Source organism: Engystomops pustulosus, chromosome 6 (genome assembly GCF_040894005.1).
Source record: "Engystomops pustulosus chromosome 6, aEngPut4.maternal, whole genome shotgun sequence".
In the NCBI taxonomy this organism is placed as follows: Eukaryota; Metazoa; Chordata; class Amphibia; order Anura; family Leptodactylidae; genus Engystomops; species Engystomops pustulosus.
Genome location: NC_092416.1, coordinates 175,789,100 through 175,815,071, shown reverse-complemented (window position 1 = coordinate 175,815,071; position 25,972 = coordinate 175,789,100). Strand labels below are relative to the sequence as shown.

At 48.9% G+C, this 25,972-nt stretch overlaps 1 protein-coding gene across 4 annotated transcripts in view; it reads right to left on the bottom strand.

The window, feature by feature from the left end:
* Window positions 1-25,972, bottom strand: part of SLC39A11 (solute carrier family 39 member 11) — a 361,452-nt gene that overhangs the window by 107,448 nt on the left and 228,032 nt on the right. For 3 of the 4 annotated variants that reach the window (XM_072112556.1, XM_072112558.1, XM_072112557.1), the window contains exons 7-10: window positions 22,228-22,297; window positions 8,787-8,885; window positions 7,760-7,918; window positions 6,105-7,331 (exon numbers count right to left, since the gene is read on the bottom strand). In XM_072112556.1, coding sequence (XP_071968657.1) covers window positions 7,253-7,331; window positions 7,760-7,918; window positions 8,787-8,885; window positions 22,228-22,297 — 407 coding nt within the window. In that variant the 3' untranslated portion in view covers window positions 6,105-7,252. Of the gene's footprint in view, window positions 1-6,104; window positions 7,332-7,759; window positions 7,919-8,786; window positions 8,886-22,227; window positions 22,298-25,972 lie in introns of those variants that run through there. The other variant, XM_072112560.1, reaches the window with a different exon arrangement.

The following is a 25,972-nucleotide window of genomic DNA, read 5'->3' as shown; positions in this document are numbered from 1 at the left end:
GTTGCATGCAAATATTATGTGACACCTATTCCCAAAACAGAGCTGAAACCCATTTCTTGTAGCACTAGCTTCCTTTCCTAGCCCCTGCCTTGCACTGCTGTAGTCCTGGGAGCCCTGTCAGTAACCTGCTGACCAGCACTTGAGCCATGTTATTATAGGAATTCATGTCTGCTGAGTATCAGGGTATCCTATCATGTACCACGCAGGGGCTGGGGGCTCTGTACTGCCTGGTATAGATTTTTGTGCTCGCCGAGATGAAGCCCTATGGATACTTTTTATTATAGTTGGTAAAAGTTGTATGAATATTTCCTATTCCAGGATGGAAGGGGGTCTCCGTTGCGGTGATGTGCTCTGCGCACACGGCAGGGCTAGTTCCGGCTTGAAGCGATTCAGGTGTACGGACGTGAGCCAACAGTTTTCCCCGAGCCGCTCTTTCCTGGATCTTACAAGAATAGCAGCATTGTTCCTGTGCGTGCAGAGCTCCTGCTTGGCTTTTGGGTTCCGCCCTTGCTCACAAACCGCAATTACACCCAGCTGCACCTTGTCCCTTCTGTCTGCCTTGCTCTCTTTTGGCATCAGGTAAATATAGGCATCTGCACGCGATCCCCGGGGAAAGTGAGGGAGGGAAGTCAGGTTTCCACATTACTGTAACATCCTCCCCCTCCGCACACCTCCCCGTACATGTGTTCTCTAAGAGAAAGGGAAAGGCGAAAAAGAAAGAGCATTCCTCTGCCCTGACTCAGCACTACGCCGCAGCACAGGACGCCCTAACCCAGCGGCTGCTGCGCAGTATACAGTATCTATAATACTATTCTACATTCTATATTGGGGCTTATTTACTAAGGGTCTGTGGATCGCATTTCTGTCAGGTTTTCCGACAATTTCGGGGATCGCGCCGCTGGGACAGGTATTTAGCAGGTGATTGTGTCACACGCAATCGAATTTTATGCGACACAAATCGGGGGGCCGTCGGACGATAAGACGGATTTGGACTGAGCGTGGGATTTAACTTACAATGCACTTACATGCACCAGGAAGATGGTAAACTCCGGCGGACCTGATCGTGGAAGCGACTCTTTCAGGATATCGGGCGCACGATCTTATTGAATTGCGGCACAGTGCATTGGCGTCGGACAATGCATTTTTGGGAACTCCTTCGAAGCAGGTAAGTTATTGTGCCCCATTAGAGTTAATGGGAAGAACAGGGACCTGATTGTACAGAAGGTGCAGCACAAGAGAAGATCTGCAGACTGGTCAGTGGTCAGCACCGGTGATGTGTGCACCATGGAGCACCCAGTGACTTAGCGGTGGGGATTCGATTGTCACACAAATGTGAAGTGAAAACATATCAGCCTGTTGTTATGGATGCTGCCTCCCGTTTAGGGGCCTGACAGTGTCTGTAGTGGAAGCAGGAAGGACCTTATGATAGGACAATACTGAAACATTTACGCCTCAAAAATATCTGCAAAATTATTAAATAATTAGAAGCGTGGAGTTTTGGAATGGAGGGAGAGGGACAGGGCCGTGGTCTGCTTTGCACACTATGGAAAATTTTTGTCCTGAGCCAAGACCTTTGTGATGCCCCTAACCCTATCCCGTGATGGGCCCACTCAGCATAACATCCACTACTATGGCCCTCAAACTGTATATAGTGCCATCTACCTGTATATACCCGTATAATGCCCTACACTGTGGCCTCACCTTCATCTCTCCCTCTTTTTTTGACTCCTATAAAACACCCTTTTAGATAGTGTCAACCCCCCCCCCCTCCACACCCCTGGCTCCCCACCTCTCCCCGTATCACACCCCGAGGGTGATGTCACACATGGCGTTTTAGGCCGTTTTTGGTTAGTGCGTTTTCAGATCGTAAAAAATGCATGCGTTTTTTTGAAACACTAGCGTTTTTGTCCGGTTTTCCAAATTTGCGCAATTAAAAACGGACAAATACGCATGCGTTTTTTACAATCTGAAAACGCACTAATTAAAAACGGCCCAAAAACGCCATGTGTGACATCACCCTGAAGCTCCGCTTTCTTCTCCATCGCGGCTGTGTGCGGCTCTTAGGCTCAATGGTGGAGCAGGGAGCCAACAGCTCTGCCTCTCTGGCTTCATTCCTGAGAGCAAAAGGATCAGGCAGATCAATTCCAATCTGCCTGATCATCATCTCTCTCCATATCTGCTTGCATATCGGGAGATAGGTGTATATGTTAAAGCCCTGTATACATTAGATCACAGGTGTGAAGCCCATTTTCCCCAGGGGGCCACATCAGCCTTGATGTTGTCTTAAAGGGGCGGACAGTAATTTTATAACGGTATAAATGTATCTAATCAAGATGTTTAGCAGTTACACTTATACATTATTACCATGACAAAGCTTTGCCAGTATGTGCCCCTACAGCAGCCAATAGTCACAGAGTCAACTAGTAGCCAATTGTGTCAGAGCCCCCACACCAGCAGCCAATAGTCACATTGCCTCCACGCCAGCAGCCAATAGTCACATTGCCTCCACACCAGCAGCCAATAGTCACATTGCCCCCACACCAGTAGCCAATAGTCACATTGCCCCCACACCAGCAGCCAATAGTCACAGCCCCCCCCATACAGCAGCCAATAGTCACAGCCCCCCCATACAGCAGCCAATAGTCACAGTGCCCCCACACAGCAGCCAATAGTCACAGTGCCCCCATACAGCAGCCAATAGTCACATTGTACCCACACCAGCAGCCAATAGTCACATTGCCCCCACACCAGCAGCCAATAGTCACACTGCCTCCACACCAGCAGCCAATAGTCACAGTGCCCCCACACCAGCAGCCAATAGTCACATTGCCCCCACACCAGCAGCCAATAGTCAAAGCCCCCCCATACAGCAGCCAATAGTCACAGCCCCCCCATACAGCAGCCAATAGTCACAGTGCCCCCACACAGCAGCCAATAGTCACAGTGCCCCCATACAGCAGCCAATAGTCACATTGTACCCACACCAGCAGCCAATAGTCACATTGCCCCCACACCAGCAGCCAATAGTCACACTGCCTCCACACCAGCAGCCAATAGTCACAGTGCCCCCACACCAGCAGCCAATAGTCACATTGCCCCCACACCAGCAGCCAATAGTCACATTGCCCCCACACCAGCAGCCAATAGTCACAGTGCCCCCACACCAGCAGCCAATAGTCACATTGCCCCCACACCAGCAGCCAATAGTCACATTGCCCCCACACCAGCAGCCAATAGTCACATTGCCCCCACACCAGCAGCCAATAGTCACAGTGCCCCCACACCAGCAGCCAATAGTCACATTGCCTCCACACCAGCAGCCAATAGTCACATTGCCTCCACACCAGCAGCCAATAGTCACATTGCCTCCACACCGGTAGCCAATAGTCACATTGCCCCCACACCAGCAGCCAATAGTCACAGTGCCCCCACACCAGCAGCCAATAGTCACAGTGCCCCTACATCAGCAGCCAATAGTCACATTGCCCCCACACCAGCAGCCAATAGTCACATTGCCCCCACACCAGCAGCCAATAGTCACAGTGCCCCTACATCAGCAGCCAATAGTCACACTGCCTCCACACCAGCAGCCAATAGTCACATTGCCCCCACACCAGCAGCCAATAGTCACACTGCCTCCACACCAGCAGCCAATAGTCACATTGCCCCCACACCAGCAGCCAATAGTCACACTGCCTCCACACCAGCAGCCAATAGTCACACTGCCCCCACACCAGCAGCCAATAGTCACATTGCCCCCACACCAGCAGCCAATAGTCACATTGCCCCCACACCAGCAGCCAATAGTCACATTGCCCCCACACCAGCAGTCAATAGTCACAGTGCCCCCACACCAGCAGCCAATAGTCAGAGTGCCCCTACATCAGCAGCCAATAGTCAGAGTGCCCCACACCAGCAGCCAATAGTCACATTGCCCCCACACCAGCAGCCAATAGTCACACTGCCTCCACACCAGCAGCCAATAGTCACATTGCCCCCACACCAGCAGCCAATAGTCACATTGCCCCCACACCAGCAGCCAATAGTCACATTGCCCCCACACCAGCAGCCAAGTCACATTGCCCCCACACCAGCAGCCAAGTCACATTGCCCCCACACCAGCAGCCAATAGTCACACTGCCTCCACACCAGCAGCCAATAGTCACATTGCCCCCACACCAGCAGCCAATAGTCACATTGCCCCCACACCAGCAGCCAATAGTCACATTGCCCCCACACCAGCAGCCAATAGTCACATTGCCCCCACACCAGCAGCCAATAGTCACATTGCCCCCACACCAGCAGCCAATAGTCACATTGCCCCCACACCAGCAGCCAATAGTCACATTGCCCCCCACACCAGCAGCCAAGTCACATTGCCCCCACACCAGCAGCCAATAGTCACATTGCCCCCACACCAGCAGCCAATAGTCACATTGCCCCCACACCAGCAGCCAATAGTCACATTGCCTCCACACCAGCAGCCAATAGTCACATTGCCTCCACACCAGCAGCAAATAGTCACAGTGCCCCCACACCAGCAGCCAATAGTCACAGTGCCCCCACACCAGCAGCCAATAGTCACAGTTCCCCCACACCAGCAGCCAATAGTCACAGTGCCCCCACACCAGCAGCCAATAGTCACAGTGCCCACACACCAGCAACCAAATACCCCCAGTCTGCAGAATCCCCTGCTCTGATGTATGCCCCGCTGTGGGAAAAGAAACATTTACTCACTTTTCCCTGCTTCCCTCGTCTCTTCTTCCCTGTGCACCGACCATACACTCTGATGTCTTCTTGCCTGCCAGCTTCAAAACTATATACAGCCGCTACACACAGGAGAAGCGGGCTACTTTAGCTCCAGGGAGTGGGAAAAGGTGAGCATCCACACCCAATGGTGCTCTCTTCACTAGAGCATTATAGGGGAAGGTAGATGGGCCGGAGTCACAGTGCCCCCACACCAGCAGCCAATAGTTACATTGCCCCCACACAAGCAGCCAATAGTCAGAATACCCACACACAAGCAGTCGATAATCAGAGAGCCCCTACACTAGCAGTCAATAATTAGAGAGCCCCAACACCAGCCAATAGTCACAGTGCCCCCACACCAGCAGCCAACAGGGAAAGGAAACATTTACTCACCTTTCCCTGCTTCCCTCATCTCTTCTTCTCTGTGCACCGACCATAAACATCTCTGATGTCTTCGTGCCTGCCAGCTTCAAAACTATATACAGCCGCTACACACAGGAGAAGAGGGCTACTTTCGCTCCAGGGAGTGGGAATAGGTGAGCATCCACACCCAATGGTGCTCTCTTCACTAAAGCATTATAGGGGAAGGTAGATGGGCCGGACTCTGCTTGCATGCCATTATATGGTCAACCGAACCCAGTAAAATTGGCTTCTTTTCATCCAGTCAGTATGAGGAATCTATGTTTGTATCCTCTTCTACACACACACAATATAAATATCAAAGTCTATACTGAAAATCCACACTAAGTATTGACATGAATAAAATTTCTAGCAATGATGAACATGTAATTGATGTAAATGCTGTGGATTTTCTCTATTCACCCTGCGTCATGTGCATGGAGCCTTACACTATGCAGCGTGTGGTATGTGCGTGACACGGTAGTGCGTGTCTGCTACACGGACATGCGGGCTCCGCTAGTAGGTGGATAGATGTGTTATCTCTGTTTAGGAATCTGCTTTGTTACTATTGTATCTGATCAAGGACACAGTTCAGTCTGGAGAACATTCTCCGAGCTGCATTTTGGTGCAAATTGCACAATAAAAGTGCAGTTTATGGACACTTAATTCACCTTGCTCAACCAGGAGGTGTCTCTTTGGGGTGCGGTTTAGCAGGAAAGTGGGTGTGGCTTCAGATTTTCGAAAAAAATTTGGCACAAAGTAACCCCACTGATAAATGGGTGTGTGAAGGTGCCCCAGATGGTTAATCAACCATTGTGAAGCACTGCTATAGTGAAACTACAACTCAGCATGCCCGCAGTGGAACTACAACTCCCAGCATACCCAGACCACCTGGCAGTACTGCTCGTTCTTAAGATCTGTGCTGAAACAGAAAAGAAATACAATGACACATGGAATAAAACTCTACACTTTTTTATTTGGTCCATCCCATCACAGTTTCCAGTATTATATTCCAGTACAGGAACCCCCGAGGGTAGAATACGAGGCCGTGTCATCCAGTTCTTGTAAGGCAGATCCCTGTTCACACTACGACAGGCCGAGACGTAGAAGGTATGATCGTAGGGGAAGGGGATATGGTGTCCTATTCAGCGGATAACACGGAGGAATGTGAAGTTATGGCTCTTCTCCAGCAGCAAAATAAAACTTCCATGTCCTTGTCCACGTTCCGGTCCTTAGTTCGCGCTTCGGAGCAGCTGTTCCTCACTGTAGCTTGAAAGTTGCAACCATTTTCAACCATTTTGGAGACTATGAAATAAGACTTTTTTGGAGACTATGAGAAAGTGAGTGAACCCCTTAAGCCGCTGCAATGTGACCCCATTTACTTTCATTATGCTACAATGTAGCATTGTCTTTGGTCGTGCAATAGACACATCATAGCCCAATTCACTGAGGAGCCCCGGCCTTAATGCCATCTCCAAGGGCTAGTAGGCAAATGTGGTTTGTCCATTAAATAAAGGCACACCCGGTCTGGTTACTGACAAATCTGGAGATTGGTGAGTGTGGTCCATGCCTTGAGGAAAACAACTTCCAGAGGACTGAAGGAAAAGGCCACATTAATTAGCGTCCAATGTGGAAACCCAAGGGTTCACTTACTTTCCCTTGGAATTATATAGTTACTCCTGTAGTTTCGGAGCCAGCGTGGACTAAGGAGGAAAAATACTTGTTGCTGTACAGGTGGGCTAGTGTCACGGCCTCCTCATTCATCTCAGAGGTTGGAATGTGGACCCCACTGTTCAGACGTAGACCATCAGTGTGTAGTAGAATTTACGGATTAAATACGCATCGTAGGAAGTAGCGGCAGGTTCTTCCATTACAGATCCAGGCCGCTACAAAGCATCAAGCATCCCAGGCTAACAATACAGAACTCCCAAACCAATCACTTCCACAGAAATCATCCCCGATCAGTCATCGCTCCCCGCTCATCAGCGCACAGATCCTCCAATCATCGGTCATCATTTTATAATAGAAACAATTGTTCAAAAAGTGTAAACATGTGGGACGTGGCGCCAGCACCTCCTCGTGTCCTCCACCGTCTACTGCGTCGTTAGCTCAGACCCACATCCAAGGACATCATCACTACAAAGCCCAAAATACAGGTCCACGAGGCCAGCTTCCCGTTCCCACTGCCAGGAAGAAAGGAACGCAGGATTTAGTATTCGGAGGACCCTAGTCATATGTTCACACAAGGCAGATTTTGCACAAATTTGTTGTGAGCTCATTGCTGGATGACATATATATCTACAAATCCTTAGCATAGAGGGGCAAAGACAAGGACTATGCATGAGGTGAGTTGAGCCTCTTGCCTCAGGCAGCATCACCTGTAGCAAGATGGGGGGGCGACATCAGTTGCCTGCTATAAAGCAGAAACTGACACCTAAAAATATATATCAGCACGGGTGTGAGACACTGTATGGAGAAAGAATACCTGATATATTACTCCTGGATGTTCTATAGTATAACCTCATCCCTGCTCGGAGCTCCACTAGAGTGTCAGCTATAGGGTTGTCTTAGTAATGTACCCTATGTATATAACCCTGTTCTGTCCTCTTACCCAGTCTGTGCTTCTGGGATGATGTCATCCATGACCACATACACCATGGCTCCTGCGGCAAAGGCCAAGGCGTAGGGCAGCAGCGGTTCTGCCAGGGATATCGCTAACGCTCCTAATACGCCTGCGATGGGCTCCACCATCCCACTGAGCTGCCCGTACCTGTGAATGAGAAGAAACCAGTGCTTAGCATTAAGATGTACTGCAAACTACATGGTGGTCCAAGGTGACCGTCTGAAGAGGTTCAACCATTGCAATCTTAAAGACTGTGGCACAAATGGAGACAATGGGGCAGATTTACTTACCCGGTCCATTCACGATCCAGCGGCGCGTTCTCTGCGGTGGATTCGGGCTTCCGGCGATTCACTAAGGCAGTTCCTCCGACGTCCACCAGGTGTCGCTGCTGCACTGAAGTCCGCCGAGGTCCGCCGGAGTCCACGATCCATTGCTGGGTGAAGGTAAGTGCGTATCCAGCGACACTTTTTTTTTTTTTTTAATGCGGCGGTTTTTCCGAATCCGTCGGGTTCTCGTTCGGCCAGGCCCCTGATTTCCGTTGCGTGCATGCCGGCGCCGATGCGCCACAATCCGATCGCTTGCGCCAAAATCCTGGGGCAATACAGGGAAAATCGGCACAAATCGGAAATATGCGGGTAACACGTCGGGAAAACGCGAATCGGGCCCTTAGTAAATGACCCCCTATATATACAATATATACTACCAGGTTTATTTGGGAAGAAAAAACCCCCCCACTATTGTACAGGTTTTCATAATAATAATGCTCTGTTTGCCTTCTACAGCTGCTATGTTTTCCACTACCTAGTCAGCTGCAGACATTGCTCAGAAGCAAATCCATCAGTCTGACTCTCTGGCGGCCTGTGTCTGATCTTTGCTATGGTCATAACTGGGAGAGGTCACATTGCATTGAGTCAGTGTTTTGGATTTCAATCTGCAGGGCGCTCTGCAGCTGTAGAGCAGTGGAAAACATAGCAGCTGCAGAAGTCAGGTGTCATTGTAGACATTTCGCACTCACCAAAACGCTTTCCATGTAGACACTCCTGCTCCGCGTAGAGGGAGGCTGACAGCAAGGCCTTCTGGGAAGTTCTGGATCCCTATTCCAACAGCTAAATTCCTGGGAATATAAGAAATAAAAGGCGATGATCTCCGCGGGTTGTATAGTAGAGTCCTATCACGTCTAATAGTAACCTAAGCATTCAGAAGAACTAATGATCCCTGGAGACAATGCCTCTCCTCAGGGTGACCCCGCCGGGTGACATCACCTCTTCATCTGCACGTCTGCAGGTGAGCCGCACAGTATCACGTAGGCCTGGCCTAGATTTTGGCATCTGTGCGTGCGGTGTGTATAATGCTACAGCTGGGACACCTCCCATTACCTGCAAACTTCTGTACACAATGGGGAGGAGTGAGAAGGTTCTCCGATAGAGGAAGAAGTGGGATCGGGTGCGTATATATTGCTGCACGATGCAGCTATAGCCAGATATAGCTATAGCCACGACACAGCTGCCTCAGCACCACTTCACCCTGACCACATGTGTAGCCTTTATGTCCTACCTGCTCAGCATAATCTCATTATCTCTTCCCATATCCCTCCTGACAATGGGTGTAGGACGGTCCACCAAACAGATGCTAAGTATGATAATCCCTTCACAATATAGTGGTCAGGGTTGTGATCCATTACCCCCCCCCCCCCCCCCCATTGTAGACCACCTTGCCTCATCCCTCTTGTGCTGTAGTATGCGGCTCAGTTCTCTGTTTATGGGAAAGACGGAATGAGCCGAGGTCTATCCATGGACCTCAGTCAGTTCCCTAAACTATAGAGACGCCTGCATAAGAAGGATAGGGATCAGGGCCCCCATTATAGTCATCTGGGGGTCCGCAGTCACCTAGATAGTCACTGGTGATAAATATACATGGCAAGAAAATCCCTTTAAGCTTAAAGGACATTAGACATGGGCAATGCTCTGCAGATCCGAGCAGCTCAGGGTGCAGAGCCATGGATACAAGCGATGCTCTGCAGATGTGTGCAGCTCATTGACCTCAGGGAACCGCAGTCTCTGCTTCATTTCCACAATGTCTTGTAACCTCCACCCATCAAAGGGGTTAATTACACGGTGCTGTAGGCCAGTGCAGCACATCCCCGCTCCGAGCTCCGGCTGCTGGCTCCAGTCACAATGAGGCTGTTATTCCCGGCAGGATCCAGACCATGGAGGAATCTTAATATCCTTCTTTTCTCTCACATCTGAAATAACATGCGGGTTCCGCTCCGCAATCTCTCTCTGAGAGAGCGGCCGCGCTGCCATCACCTGAACTAACACAACATGCACTGAGTCTCACCCTGCTGCGCCCTGTGCCACCTCCTGCCACAGGAAGCCTGAGGTCGGATACCCGGGGCAAATGGTTACTATAACATCAGTGCAGCCTCGCGCACAGGAACATATTGTTAGTGCACGGAGCGAGAGGACGGATCTGAGGGAGGAAGTGTGGAGGTGTATAGGGAGAGTACAGAGGTCACATGTATATATACAGCCAATATATTATATGTTATCTCCCCTCTTACTGATCACAACCTGTCACTGTCCCCTCTGTACAGCCTCCAGGGACCTCAGAGGAAGATACAGGAACTTTTCTTCAGGTTATCTCCCCTCTTACCAATCATATCTTGTCACTGTCATCCTTTTACAAACTCCAATGACCCTGGGAGAGTATTCAGAAAGTTTTTTGCTATCACCACCTCTATCACCACCAATCACAACCTTTGTATCATGTTATCATCCCTGACACCGATCACAATCAATTGTTGTCATCTTAAAACAGCATCCATTGACGCCATTTCCTCTTGTTGTAACCGTTATTACCAACTACAACTCTCACTATCTTTTCTCTACCGCCTCACGGGGCTCCCAGAGATGATACAGGAGCTTTTCTTCATCCTATCACCACTTATAGCAATCACAGTTCTGTCACTGTCCTCTCTGTACAGCCTATAGTGACAAAGGATATTTAACTAATCTGTCACCCCTCTTACCAACTACACAATGGGACACATTTACTTACCCGGTCCAGTTGTGATCCCGTGGCGCATTGTCCGACGCTGTTTCGGGTCTGCCGTGATTCACTAAGGTTGTGCATCCGATATCCAGCAGGTGTCGCTGCTGCGCTGAGGTCTGCCGGAGTTCATTACGGCACATTTACTTATCTGTCCGAGTTGAGATCCCCGAGGTGCATTGTCCAACGATCCTGAACTGTGCCGCGATCCACGTAGATCGTGCGCCTGATACCCTGCATGTTTCGCTTCCACGCCTGGTCCGCCATAGTTCACCTTCTTCTTCCTGGTGCATGTGAGTGCTTGATCTTGCGACACAAATTCTTTTTTAAATTCCGTGGTTTTCCGAATCCGTCGGGTTGTCCAGCGGCCTGCCTCACAATTTCTGTTGCGTGAAAGCCGGTGCCGATGCGCCACAATCTGATCGCGTGCGCCAAAAACCCAGGGCAATTTGGCTCAAATCGGAAATATTTGGGAAACTCGACGAAAGTGCGACGTTCGGACCCTTAGTAAATGAGCCCCACTGTCACTGTTATCTTTGTATTACCTCCAATGATTCTGGGGGACGATACTTCAGGTTATCACCCGGCTTATGACAGAAGATACAGAAGATGACAGAAGATACAAGAACTTTTATTCAAGTTATCACCTACAGCCCGTCACTGTCATATCTGTCCTGCTTTCTAGAGGGTGATGATACAGGAACTTTTCTTCATGTAAATCACCTCTAATACCGATCATAGATCGTCACTGTATTCTCTGTGGAAACTCCATTGATGCAGAAGAAAGATAAAATAACTTTTCTTCTTGCACATTTTGGAGGATATGTGCCTTCTAAATTTGCAGTTTGGTGGAAATCAGCTATTAATTATACCTGCAATGTGACATCAGTTTGTGGATGTAGACGATGCATCTGGATGGAAGCTGCAGGTGAGAATTAGAGGATGTAGAGGATGCAGGAGTGAACTGGAGCATGAGTCCTCGCTTCCAACATTGCACGGCCAGGGGACTGTACAAATGTTTCTGCACATTTACTAATGCATTTTATATAAGATGATAAGTGTGTACAGTATCCAGCTATGAATACAGAGAGAAGCAGACATGTACTTGGCTCCAGTATCCAGGCTCGGAGAATAAGCACAGACCAGTCCTGACACAAAGCGCAGACACACGGCACAATCCCCTCCATTCATCCCAAGGTCCTTCACCGCCCGTCTACGACCAGCCTCATCCCTCCGGATAGGCAGCGTTTGTCTCACTCTGTAACATTTTCCATGTGGGATTTCTAAGTTTACTAATAAACTGGACTTATCCCTTGGGGCGCATAATATAGCACATAAACAGTATACATTGAGCACAAGGATACACTGGAATATGAGACGGAGAATGTGAATAAGGTGCTGTTCACATTACAAATAGAGACATTATAAAATCTGCTTCTCCCTTAGTCTAGCCATGTAAGGCCACCCTGGTAGCTAGGGTTATACTGCCCTGTCTAGAAAGACTGGACCCTCAGTGCTAAGGGGTATGGCCCAAAAATCTATCAGTTAATAAAAAAGTTGCTTACAATCTGGCAGGAGAGTCAACAGCAGATTCTGCAAGACAATGGGGCTCATTTATTAAGGGAATATCTGACTATTTCCGATGTGCACAGCATTTAGAAGGGTTTTTGGCGCACTAATTCGGACTAAGCGCAGGATTTAACATTGAAATTTGTGTCGCAAGATCAAGCACTTACATGCACCAGGAAGAATAAGGTGAACTACGGCGGACCAGGGAGGGGAAGCGACACATGCAGGATATCGGGTGCACGATCTTTGTGAACCGCGACAGCTGTGCAGGTTCGTCGGGGAACGAACCTCAGGGATCTCAACTCGGACAGGTAAGTAAATGTGCCCCAATGTTAAATCCCGCGCATTGTCCGAATCCGTCGGATCGTCCAATAGCCTGCCCCTCCCCCCCCCATTTCTGTCACCATCCCCAGCGCCATCCCCAAAAACGTTGGAAAAACCAACGGAAATGCAGCCGCGGGATCTTAGTAAATATGCTCCATGGAAGGTGCATGGACCCTTGTTGACAGTTTTAAAGGACCCTTGTGAATTGGGTGCATGGACCCTAGTTAACTGTGTGTTTTGACCCTTGTAAAATAGGTTCTCAAACCCTTTTAGACTGGGAGCAGGGACTTTTGGAGATTTGGAGCAAAACCCTGGTAGATTTGATGCAGGGCCCTTGTAGACTGGGTGCGTGAACCCTTGTTGATGTAATACTCAGACCTTTGTAGAATGGGTGCAGGGATCATTATGGATTGGATGCAGGGACCCTTGTAGATCGTGTGCAGGGACCCTTGTAGATGTAATGCAGAAACCCTTGTAGAATGGATGTAGGCCCTTGAAGACTATATATACAGGGACCCTTGTAGATTAGACGCATGTACCCTTGTAGAATGGATGTAGGCCCTTGAAGACTATATATACAGGGACTCTTGTAGATTAGACGCATGTACCCTTGTAGAATGGATGTAGGGCCCTTGAAGACTATATACAAGAACCCTTGTGGATGTAATGTAGATGTGATACAGGGACCCATGAAGATCCTGTACATGGAACCTTGTAGATTAGATGCAGGGACCCTTGTAGACTGGACGTAGGGCCCTTGTAGACCATATACCGGGACCCTTGTAGATTGTGTGCAGGGACCCTTGTAGACTGGATGTAGGGCCCTTGTAGATGTAATGCTGGGACCCTTGTAGATGTAATGCTGGGACCCTTGTAGATGTGATCCAGGGACCCTTGTAGATGTAATGCTGGGACCCTTGTAGATGTAATGCCTGGACCCTTGTAGACTGGATGTAGGGCCCTTGTAGATGTAATGCTGGGACCCTTGTAGATGTAATGCTGGGACCCTTGTAGATGTGATCCAGGGACCCTTGTAGATGTAATCCAGAGACCCTTGTAGATGTAATGCTGGGACCCTTGTAGATGTGATCCAGGGACCCTTGTAGATGTAATGCTGGGACCCTTGTAGATGTAATGCTGGGACCCTTGTAGATGTGATGCAGGGACCCTTGTAGATGTAATGCTGGGACCCTTGTAGATATAATGCTGGGACCCTTGTAGATGTAATGCTGGGACCCTTGTAGATGTAATGCTGGGACCCTTGTAGAAGTAATGCTGGGACCCTTGTAGAAGTAATGCTGGGACCCTTGTAGATTTAATGCTGGGACCCTTGTAGATGTAATGCAGGGACCCTTGTAGATGTGATGCAGGGACCCTTGTAGATGTGATGCTGGGACCCTTGTAGATTTAATGCTGGGACCCTTGTAGATGTAATGCTGGGACCCTTGTAGATGTAATGCTGGGACCCTTGTAGAAGTAATGCTGGGACCCTTGTAGAAGTGATGCAGGGACCCTTGTAGATGTGATGCAGGGACCCTTGTAGATGTAATGCTGAGACCATTGTAGATGTAATGCTGGGACCCTTGTAGATGTAATGCAGGGACCCTTGTAGATGTGATCCAGGGACCCTTGTGGATGTGATGCAGGGACCCTTGTAGATGTGATCCAGGGACCCTTCTAGATGTGATGCAGGGGCCCTTGTGGATGTGATGCAGGGACCCTTGTAGATGTGATGCAGGGACCCTTGTAGATGTGATGCAGGGACCCTTGTAGATGTGATCCAGGGACCCTTGTAGATGTGATGCAGGGACCCTTGTAGATGTGATGCAGGGACCCTTGTAGATGTGATGCAGGGACCCTTGTAGATGTGATGCAGGGACCCTTGTAGATGTGATGGCGGGAGCCTTGTAGATGTGATGCAGGGACCCTTGTAGATGTGATGCCGGGAGCCTTGTAGATGTGATGCAGGGACCCTTGTAGATGTGATGCCAGGACCCTTGTAGATGTGATGCCAGGACCCTTGTAGATGTGATGACGGGACCCTTGTAGATGTGATGCCGGGACCCTTGTAGAAGTGATGCAGGGACCCTTGTAGATGTAATGCCTGGACCCTTGTAGATGTGATGCAGGGACCCTTGTAGATGTGATGCAGGGACCCTTGTAGATGTGATCCAGGGACCCTTGTAGATGTGATGCAAGGACCCTTGTAGATGTGATCCAGGGACCCTTGTAGATGTGATGCCGGGACCCTTGTAGATGTGATGCAGGGACCCTTGTAGATGTGATGCCGGGACCCTTGTAGAAGTGATGCAGGGACCCTTGTAGATTTGATGCAGGGACCCTTGTAGATGTGATGCAGGGACCCTTGTAGATGTGATGCCGGGACCCTTGTAGATGTGATGCCGGGACCCTTGTAGAAGTGATGCAGGGACCCTTGTAGATGTAATGCCTGGACCCTTGTAGATGTGATGCAGGGACCCTTGTAGATGTGATGCCGGGACCCTTGTAGATGTAATGCAGGGACCCTTGTAGATGTGATGCAGGGACCCTTGTAGATGTGATGCCGGGACCCTTGTAGATGTAATCCAGGGACCCTTGTAGATGTAATCCAGAGACCCTTGTAGATGTGATGCAGGGACCCTTGTAGATGTGATGCAGGGACCCTTGTAGATGTGATGCCGGGACCCTTGTAGATGTAATCCAGGGACCCTTGTAGATGTAATCCAGAGACCCTTGTAGATGTGATGCAGGGACCCTTGTAGATGTGATGCAGGGACCCTTGTAGATGTGATGCAGGGACCCTTGGAGACTAGGTACAGGAACTCTTATAGATGTTTTTACTGCAGATTTCATTATATCAATTGCTGACTATTGAAATCCACAGCTAAAATCAGCAGATACCTGATCCTGCGCAGGATAAACCAGGCCTAAGTGACCAGATGTAATGATAGAGACATCCACATCTGGGGGTGCAGACAGCTCCGGTGACACCTGCTCCTAAAACTGTAGACGTGTAGGAAACCCAATGTCAGGCACACGGCTCCTTACATATGACAATGGGACCTGTGTATAGAGCAGCCTGTGTGTTATGTGGGGGATTAACCATTAACAGGAGGACAACAGAGGTAGTGACACTTCTCCGACCTGACATCATCCATATAAGGGTGATCAGATAGAGGAGACGCGGCTGTGGCCAGGAATGGGTTACATTAATATCCCTTTCCCATTACTACAGAGTAGAAGAATGTGCTGGTAGTCAGATTCCTGCCCCCCTGGTTTGGCACGAAGAGCCTCTGGTGACTGGATTTAAAGCCTTGTCGCTACAAAGACTTCTTTCTTATGGAGCAGAACAGAGGCTTCCAGTGTCCCTCCGGACCCTCGCAGGATGTGCAGACGTTCATACAACGATGTGACCGGGAACGGCCATGTGAGCGCTGGGACCAGCAACGTCATCAAGTAGTACAGGACTGGTGTGTAGCTTCTGCGGAGGGGGGCACAAACTTTCCTGGTCCATGGCTCACACAATCCTCTGTGAGCAGCGTCTCCCAGAGGCATAGGAGGCATGTTCCATAGGAGATACATTCCATAGGAGACATGTGTTCCATAGGAGACATGTTTCATAGGAGATACATTCCATAGGAGGAATGTTTCATAGGAGATACATTCCATAGGAGACATGTTCCATAGGAGACACATTCCATAGGAGACACATTCCATAGGAGACATGTTTCATAGGAGATACATTCCATAGGAGGAATGTTTCATAGGAGATACATTCCATAGGAGACATGTTCCATAGGAGATACATTCCATAGGAGACACATTCCATAGGAGACATGTTTCATAGGAGACATGTGTTCCATAGGAGACACATTCCATAGGAGACATGTTTCATAGGAGATACATTCCATAGGAGACATGTTCCATAGGAGACATGTGTTCCATAGGAGATAAATTCCATAGGAGGCATGTTTCATAGGAGATACATTCCATAGGAGACATGTTCCATAGGAGATACATTCCATAGGAGACACATTCCATAGGAGACATGTGTTCCATAGGAGATACATTCCATAGGAGACATGTGTTCCATAGGAGACATGTGTTCCATAGGAGACATGTTTCATAGGAGATACATTCCATAGGAGACACATTCCATAGGAGACATGTGTTCCATAGGAGATACATTCCATAGGAGACATGTGTTTCATAGGAGACATGTGTTCCATAGGAGACATGTTTCATAGGAGATACATTCCATAGGAGACACATTCCATAGGAGACATGTTCCATAGGAGATACATTCCATAGGAGACATGTTCCATAGGAGATACATTCCATAGGAGACATGTTCCATAGGAGACACATTCCATAGGAGACATGTGTTCCATAGGAGATACATTCCATAGGAGACATGTGTTCCATAGGAGACATGTGTTCCATAGGAGACATGTGTTCCATAGGAGACATGTTTCATAGGAGATACATTCCATAGGAAACATGTGTTCCATAGGAGACACATTCCATAGGAGACATGTGTTCCATAGGAGATACATTCCATAGGAGGCATGTTTCATAGGAGGCATGTTCCATAGGAGACATGTGTTTCATAGGAGACACGGGTGCTGGAGATTTAGGCATTTTGCACACGTTTACACATGGTCTGTCACCTAATGGATGAGGAGCGGCTTCATTGGTAATTGGAAAACACCAAAGTCTTAAAGGGAGTCTACTATCATATCAGAGCTACTGGAACTACTGACATCTTGTAGTTGAGTTGGTGGCAGCTTAGAGATACAACTGTTACTTTTGCTGAAAAAGGGATGTTTTATACCGTATTTTTCGGACTATAAAGCGCACAAATAATCCTTTGATTTTCTCAGAAATCAAAGGTGCGCCTTATAGTCCAGTGCGCCTTATATATGAACCGTACTTACAGACAAGAGCTGCCTTGAAGCGTGCACAGGTCTGCCACCTGCTGGTCATTCATCCTTATAATCAGGTGCGCCTTATAATCCGATGCGCCTTTTCCTCCCAGAGTCTCGTGTGGAGGGAGGTGTTATGTAGGGTGAGTAGACGGATTGGGGGATGTATAAGGAAGTGCGGTGCAATTATGGGTGCATCTACACGTTCCGGTTTTGTAGACAAAAACAGGTGCAGATTATGATGAGATTATAAGTATTTGAGAGGTGCTACTCCTGGTTTGGACATCTAAATCTGAGGGTGAGACCAGAAGTACAGTTTTTCAGATGCAGTTTTTGGAGTAAAAGTAGGAGGAGGAGCAGCACCTTTCTGTTATTTGTCTCAACCCATTATGATCCACACCTACTTTTGGCTTCAAAAACTGCATTTGAAAACCTGAACGTGCGCGGATTCAGGTGCTTTGGTGGCTACAGCAACTCCCGGGGTGCAGCACAGCGCTATTTAGCAAAAAGAATAGCCGTACTTTTTTGAAGGAAAAGTAAAAAATAGCGCTACATGTCCGAGATGCCCCTACTGAGCTTCACAACAACATGTCAGTAGTCCCATGAGGTGGGGGTAGACTCGTCCTACTTTTCGAGTGACGTTTTATGATATTGTATAATGACGCCATGGACAATGCATAATAATAATAATAATTCCCATTGAGGGGAATTCCTTTGCTATAAGTGACACAATACTCTGCCCATCACTGACCCCAGGCGCACCCTCCTTGTCTTGGTGATGTGAGCAGAAGATAATGGGTATAGCTGACTGCTGTGACATAGTGGCCGTGTAATACAGATACACTGTAACGGCTGCAGTAGCTACAACACGACACGTGGTGGCAGCAGACGTACACAAATCCGGATCCCGACACCATGTAAGAGAAGATACTATGTATACTAGTTATAGTACATCCATACTGACTGCGGTCTGTGGCCTCTCTCCTAAGATCTCTGCTCCTGTAATAAGCCAAGTATATGGCGGCACTTATTCATCTCACCATAGCTGGTACACCAATGTATGGATATGGAGAGCTCTGCGGTATTACAGTGATCATGGGGTTAAACATAGTTCACAGCTTTGGCGCTGCGTATAAAATAGTTTGACCAAGTTTATAATATTGAAATGGAAAGGAAAAAATTATATTCTTTGGTTCACGAAAAAAGAAAAAAGATGACAGGTTATAGATGTCCCGTATTTCAGGAGGACGCGGGTGACATCTCAGTAGTGCGAGGGTTAACCTGCAAATACCGTCTGTGATGTGAGCGGAGCCTGTAACTGGATCCGGGTCCAGCTGTTCCATACATCCCACCTGTTCTGCCGGGGGAACTCCAGCACGGAACGCTGTGTACGCAACAAGCAACCTACACACCGGGGTAATGGATACTACACTGAAGGTACAGGGGGCACCGAGGGGGCAGCAGGGGGTCAGAGTGCTCCTCAATAACCATCACTGATCACAATGTTATCATATCACAGGTAGGGGGCACAAGGAGATACACACCGGGGTAATGGATACTACACTGAGGGTGGGGGCAGCAGGGGGTCAGAGTGCTCCTCAATAACCATCACTAATCATAATGTTATCATATCACAGGTAGGGGGCACAAGGAGATACACACCGGGGTAATGGATACTACACTGAGGGTACAGGGGGCACCGAGGGGGCAGCAGGGGGTCAGAGTGCTCCTCAATAACCATCACTGATCACAATGTTATCATATCACAGGTAGGGGGCACAAGGAGATACACACCGGGGTAATGGATACTACACTGAGGGTACAGGGGGCACCGAGGGGGCAGCAGGGGGTCAGAGTGCTCCTCAATAACCATCACTGATCACAATGTTATCATATCACAGGTAGGGGGCACAAGGAGATACACACCGGGGTAATGGATACTACACTGAGGGTACAGGGGGCACCGAGGGGGCAGCAGGGGGTCAGAGTGCTCCTCAATAACCATCACTGATCACAATGTTATCATATCACAGGTAGGGGGCACAAGGAGATACACACCGGGGTAATGGATACTATACACTGAGGGTACAGGGGGCACCGAGGGGGCAGCAGGGGGGCAGAGTGCTCCTCAATAACCATCACTAATCACAATGTTATCATATCACAGGTAGGGGGCACACCGGGGTAATGAATACTATACAACGAAGATACAGGGGGCACAGGAGGGCACGGAGGGGACAGCAGGGGGGAAGAGTGCTCCTCAATAACCATCACTGATCACAATGTTATCATGTCACATTTAGGGGGCACAAGGTGAAGTACAAGTGGAGTCCCGGGTTCAAGTCCCACCCAGGTCAACATCTGTAAAGAGTTTGTATGTTCTCTCCGGGTCCCCCGGTTTCCTCCCACACTGCTAAACATACTGGTAGGTTGATTAGATTGTGAGCTCCATTGGGATTTGGCAAACTCTGTGCAGCGCTGCGTAATCTGTGTGTGCTATATAAATAAAGAATTATTATTATTATTACAAGTCCTTCTATATATATATATTTTATTCCATTTAAAGGGGGTTGTCCAGGATTCTAACAACACGGCTGCTTTCTTCCATAAACAGCGCCACACCTGACCATGGCTGCTGCTGGTATTGCAGCACGACTGTATAGAAGTGAATGGAGCTACATTGTAATACCACATACTACAATCAGAAGCTTTTTATGGAAGAAAGCAGACTGTTTTTTAAAATCCTGGACAACGCCCTTTAATAGGTGATTGGGTGATTGGTGGGGTTACACCATCCGGTACCCCTGCTGATCAGTCACTTGACAATTTGGACAGAGTTGGAAACAGATTGATCCAACCACTGGGTGGGGGCACAAAAGGAACCATCTCCCATGTTATTCAATATCAGTGCCTGCAATGACTCAGGATGGCCACTACTGTGTTACCGGCGCTGTCTGCTCTTCTGGCACCATCCTTATAGTCAAACAGCCGAAAACCTCTACAAATGGCTAAAGAAGAAGCAGTATTTCCACTTAGAAGATGCAGCAGGATTAGAAATCCTGTTTCCTACCAGCCGAAGCCGACATTACTGTAAGCTGCGTTTAGCGATCCATAGGATTAAACACGGTTCTGATGATAAATTCCCTTTAAAGCCAAAAACTTTTTCCTTGGGTGAATTATTTAAAGGAGCGAATGAAAAAAGCAGTCAGAGTTCCTGTGTACGAGGGGTGCCGGCTCACCAGAGTGTTATTAGAAAGGGATAACTGCTGCTGACATAAGGCATCATGCACATGAAATGCAATGTATACAAGGGAACCTGTCAGCCGATGTGACCACACAGACACCCGCCAGTGTTAGGTATTGTCCCTGGAGGAATGTCTAACCATAACTTTTAAGTACTGTGAAAACATAATATTCCGGATTGTAGCTGGACTTGGAGTGTGTCCTCACACTGCTGTGCTCTAAGCTCTCTTCCACCAAGATTAAGTATTATCCCTGGAGAGATGTGTAATCATACCTGTGTATGTTGTTAACAGCAACAAGATCTTGAAATATGGATCTGTATCCATGGATTGTAGCTTCTGGTGGGTGTCCTCACACAGCTGTGCTCTTAGTTCTCTGAAGTGAACGGCAAGATGCACCAAGCAAAAATCTCTAGCAGGTGTCTTGTTAAATACTACAACAGACACTCAGGACAGAGATGTGGGGATGTGGAGCAGTTCAATACCACTGGCTAAGAGCACAGCAGTGTGAGGATATTCTTATAGAAGCTGCAATCCTGAAATTTGCTATTGATATTAATTAACAATCGCTACAGTGTTGCCACTTTACACTGCAGTGCTGCATGACCAAAAGTGCTGGCAGATTGTCCAGGATCGTAGAATCTCAGAGAGCACTGGAGGCGAGTCCTCACACTGCTGTGCTTAGTTCTCTGCACTGAGCTTCTAAATAAACACACCCCCAGCACACAATCAAATAAATGTATTTATCACAGTTCTGTTGCTACTAAAAGCACAGATATAACAGTATGATTACACAGCTCTCAAGGGACAATACCTAACTCTGGCTGCAGAGAGCACAGCAGTGTGAGGACACACCCCTAGTGCACTTTGAGAAGTTAAAATTCTGGAATATAAATCAAAAGGTACAGCAGTGTGAGCACCCCCTCGATAGGAGATATAATCCTTCTGGATGATTCACAATTCTGCTGCTACTAACAACATATGCAAAGGTATGATTACACATCTCTCCAGGGACACTACCTAACATTGGCTGCAGAAACAGAGGACACAGCAGTGTGAGTAACCCCTTACCCCTTCCTTCCCCAGAAGTTACAATCAAGAATATAAAGTAATATTTCACGGTCCTGCAGCTACTAACAAAACACATTTGCCTAATGCTAATACCTGACAGTGACGGCAGTCTTCTAGAAGATCTACACTCCCTTTAAGAGGCATTGAGAAGGGTTACTTGTCAGTCCATCTGTAATCTGGACCTGAACCCAAGTCGACTGAACTGAACCTACAGTGGATACCCCAGAACAGTTACTCTCCTCTCCTGATACATGATATCACTGGGGTATAATGTTACCTCGCGCTCTCGAATGTCGCTGATGCTGTCTTCCCAATGGCACCAAAACCAACGCCAACCGCGAGACCCTCTGCAAGAGAGAAGAAAGGGACACCATTTACCAGATGGGAGGATCCTGGGCACCGCCATGCTGAGGGTGCATGTACTCTAAGGTATACCTGCAAGAAAGCGGGATCATGTAAATACACGTTATGGACTGTAGGGGCCGCAGTGGGGTGGGACACATAGACCCCTGGCACAGGTTAGGAGGAGGGCATAATATTCACAATTGTATAAAATTAAGTTTGCAACACAATGGGGCAGATTTACTTACCCGGTCCTGTCGCGATCCCGCGGTGCGTTGTCCGACGTGGATTCGGGTTCTGCTGGGATTCACTAAGGTGGTGCGCCCGATATCCAGCAGGTGTCGCTGCTGCGCCGAGGTCCACCGGAGTTCACCATCCTCTTCCTGGTGCATGTAAGTGCTTGATCTTGCGATACAATTCGTTTTTTTAATTCAATGGTTTTTCCGAATCCGTCTGGTTGTCCGAGGGCCACGCCCCTCATTTCTTCTGTCGCGTGAAAGCCGGCGCCGATGCGCCACAATCCGATCGCATGCGCCAAAAGAACAGGGCAATTCGTTGCGAAACGAAAATATTCGGGAAACCCGACGAAAGTGCGGTGTTCGGACCCTTAGTAAATGAGCCCCAATCTCTTAATGTGAATGCGATGCAGAACAAGGGCAGGGGATCTAGAGAGCCCTATGATGTGATGTACACAGCCGGGACAACCCAAAGGGGGGAACAGAGACCCCCGAGGTGCTGCACACTACACGGACCTTCATGTGAATGAGTCATGAGCCAGGATGAAAGGTTACACTGACCTTTCCTCAGTAATTATCACTCACACATTAAAGAACTGTAATTAGTCGGGGATGGAGTCATTAGCATTACAGACATCTCTGAGCCGGCCGAGGGCTTGTCACTCTTGTTTTAGTCCTTGGTTTAGTCACAGTGTCAGGGTGACATGCAGCAATAACAGCGTGGCTGATGGCTCCACCGCCCCAGGGTACACAGGAATGGCGCTGCCAGTATGACCCACGTAGCCTGGTGTAGGGGCACATGCAGCAACGGCAAATCTTATACGCTGAGCTTATTGCAGAGAGTAGGGCGACAGCACAATAAGCAGTACAGGCATATAGTAGATGCCCGGGCACATGGCTGGGTACAGATACAGAGTAGGAGTCTGTATAAGATATCCGGGCATCTTATACAGACTCCTACACTATATTTGGACCTAGCAGTGTGCCCGGGCATCTCATACAGACTATATCTGCACCCAGCAGTGTGCCCAGGCATCTCATACAGACTATATCTGCACCCAGCAGTGTGCCCGGGCATCTCATACAGACTATATCTGCACCCAGCAGTGTGCCCGGGCATCTCATACAGACTATATCTGCACCCAGCAGTGTGCCCGGGCATCTCACACAGACTATATCTGCACCCAGCAGTGTGCCCAGGCATCTCATACAGACTATATCTGCACCCAGCAGTGTGCCCAGGCATCTCATACAGACTATATCTGCACCCAGCAGTGTGCCCAGGCATCTCATACAGACTATATCTGCACCCAGCAGTGCGCCCAGGCATCTCATACAGACTATATCTGCACCCAGCAGTGTGCCCGGGCATCTCATACAGACTATATCTGCACCCAGCAGTGTGCCCAGGCATCTCATAAAGACTATATCTGCACCCAGCAGTGTGCCCGGGCATCTCATACAGACTATATCTGCACCCAGCAGTGTGCCCAGGCATCTCATACAGACTATATCTGCACCCAGCAGTGTGCCCAGGCATCTCATACAGACTATATCTGCACCCAGCAGTGTGCCCAGGCATCTCATACAGACTATATCTGCACCCAGCAGTGTGCCCGGGCATCTCATACAGACTATATCTGCACCCAGCAGTGTGCCCGGGCATCTCATACAGACTATATCTGCACCCAGCAGTGTGCCCGGGCGTCTCATACAGACTATATCTGCACCCAGCAGTGTGCCCGGGCGTCTCATACAGACTATATCTGCACCCAGCAGTGTGCCCGGGCATCTCATACAGACTATATCTGCACCCAGCAGTGTGCCCAGGCATCTCATACAGACTATATCTGCACCCAGCAGTGTGCCCAGGCATCTCATACAGACTATATCTGCACCCAGCAGTGTGCCCAGGCATCTCATACAGACTATATCTGCACCCAGCAGTGTGCCCAGGCATCTCATACAGACTATATCTGCACCCAGCAGTGTGCCCGGGCATCTCATACAGACTATATCTGCACCCAGCAGTGTGCCCAGGCATCTCATACAGACTATATCTGCACCCAGCAGTGTGCCCGGGCATCTCATACAGACTATATCTGCACCCAGCAGTGTGCCCGGGCATCTCATACAGACTATATCTGCACCCAGCAGTGTGCCCAGGCATCTCATACAGACTATATCTGCACCCAGCAGTGTGCCCGGGCATCTCATACAGACTATATCTGCACCCAGCAGTGTGCCCAGGCATCTCATACAGACTATATGTGTGCCCAGGCATCTTATACAGACTATATCTGCACCCAGCAGTGTGCCCAGGCATCTCATACAGACTATATCTGCACCCAGCAGTGTGCCCGGGCATCTCATACAGACTATATCTGCACCCAGCAGTGTGCCCAGGCATCTCATACAGACTATATCTGCACCCAGCAGTGTGCCCGGGCATCTCATACAGACTATATCTGCACCCAGCAGTGTGCCCGGGCATCTCATACAGACTATATCTGCACCCAGCAGTGTGCCCGGGCATCTCATACAGACTATATCTGCACCCAGCAGTGTGCCCAGGCATCTCATACAGACTATATCTGCACCCAGCAGTGTGCCCAGGCATCTCATACAGACTATATCTGCACCCAGCAGTGTGCCCAGGCATCTCATACAGACTATATCTGCACCCAGCAGTGTGCCCAGGCATCTCATACAGACTATATCTGCACCCAGCAGTGTGCCCAGGCATCTCATACAGACTATATCTGCACCCAGCAGTGTGCCCGGGCATCTCATACAGACTATATCCGCACCCAGCAGTGTGCCCAGGCATCTCATACAGACTATATCCGCACCCAGCAGTGTGGCCGGGCATCTCATACAGACTATATCTGCACCCAGCAGTGTGCCCAGGCATCTCATACAGACTATATCTGCACCCAGCAGTGTGCCCAGGCATCTCATACAGACTATATCTGCACCCAGCAGTGTGCCCAGGCATCTCATACAGACTATATCTGCACCCAGCAGTGTGCCCAGGCATCTCATACAGACTATATCTGCACCCAGCAGTGTGCCCGGGCATCTCATACAGACTATATCTGTACCCAGCAGTGTGCCCAGGCATCTCATAAAGACTATATCTGCACCCAGCAGTGTGCCCAGGCATCTCATACAGACTATATCTGCACCCAGCAGTGTGCCCAGGCATCTCATACAGACTATATCTGCACCCAGCAGTATGCCCAGGCATCTCATACAGACTATATCTGCACCCAGCAGTGTGCCCGGGCATCTCATACAGACTATATCTGCACCCAGCAGTGTGCCCGGGCATCTCATACAGACTATATCTGCACCCAGCAGTGTGCCCAGGCATCTCATACAGACTATATCTGCACCCAGCAGTGTGCCCAGGCATCTCATACAGACTATATCTGCACCCAG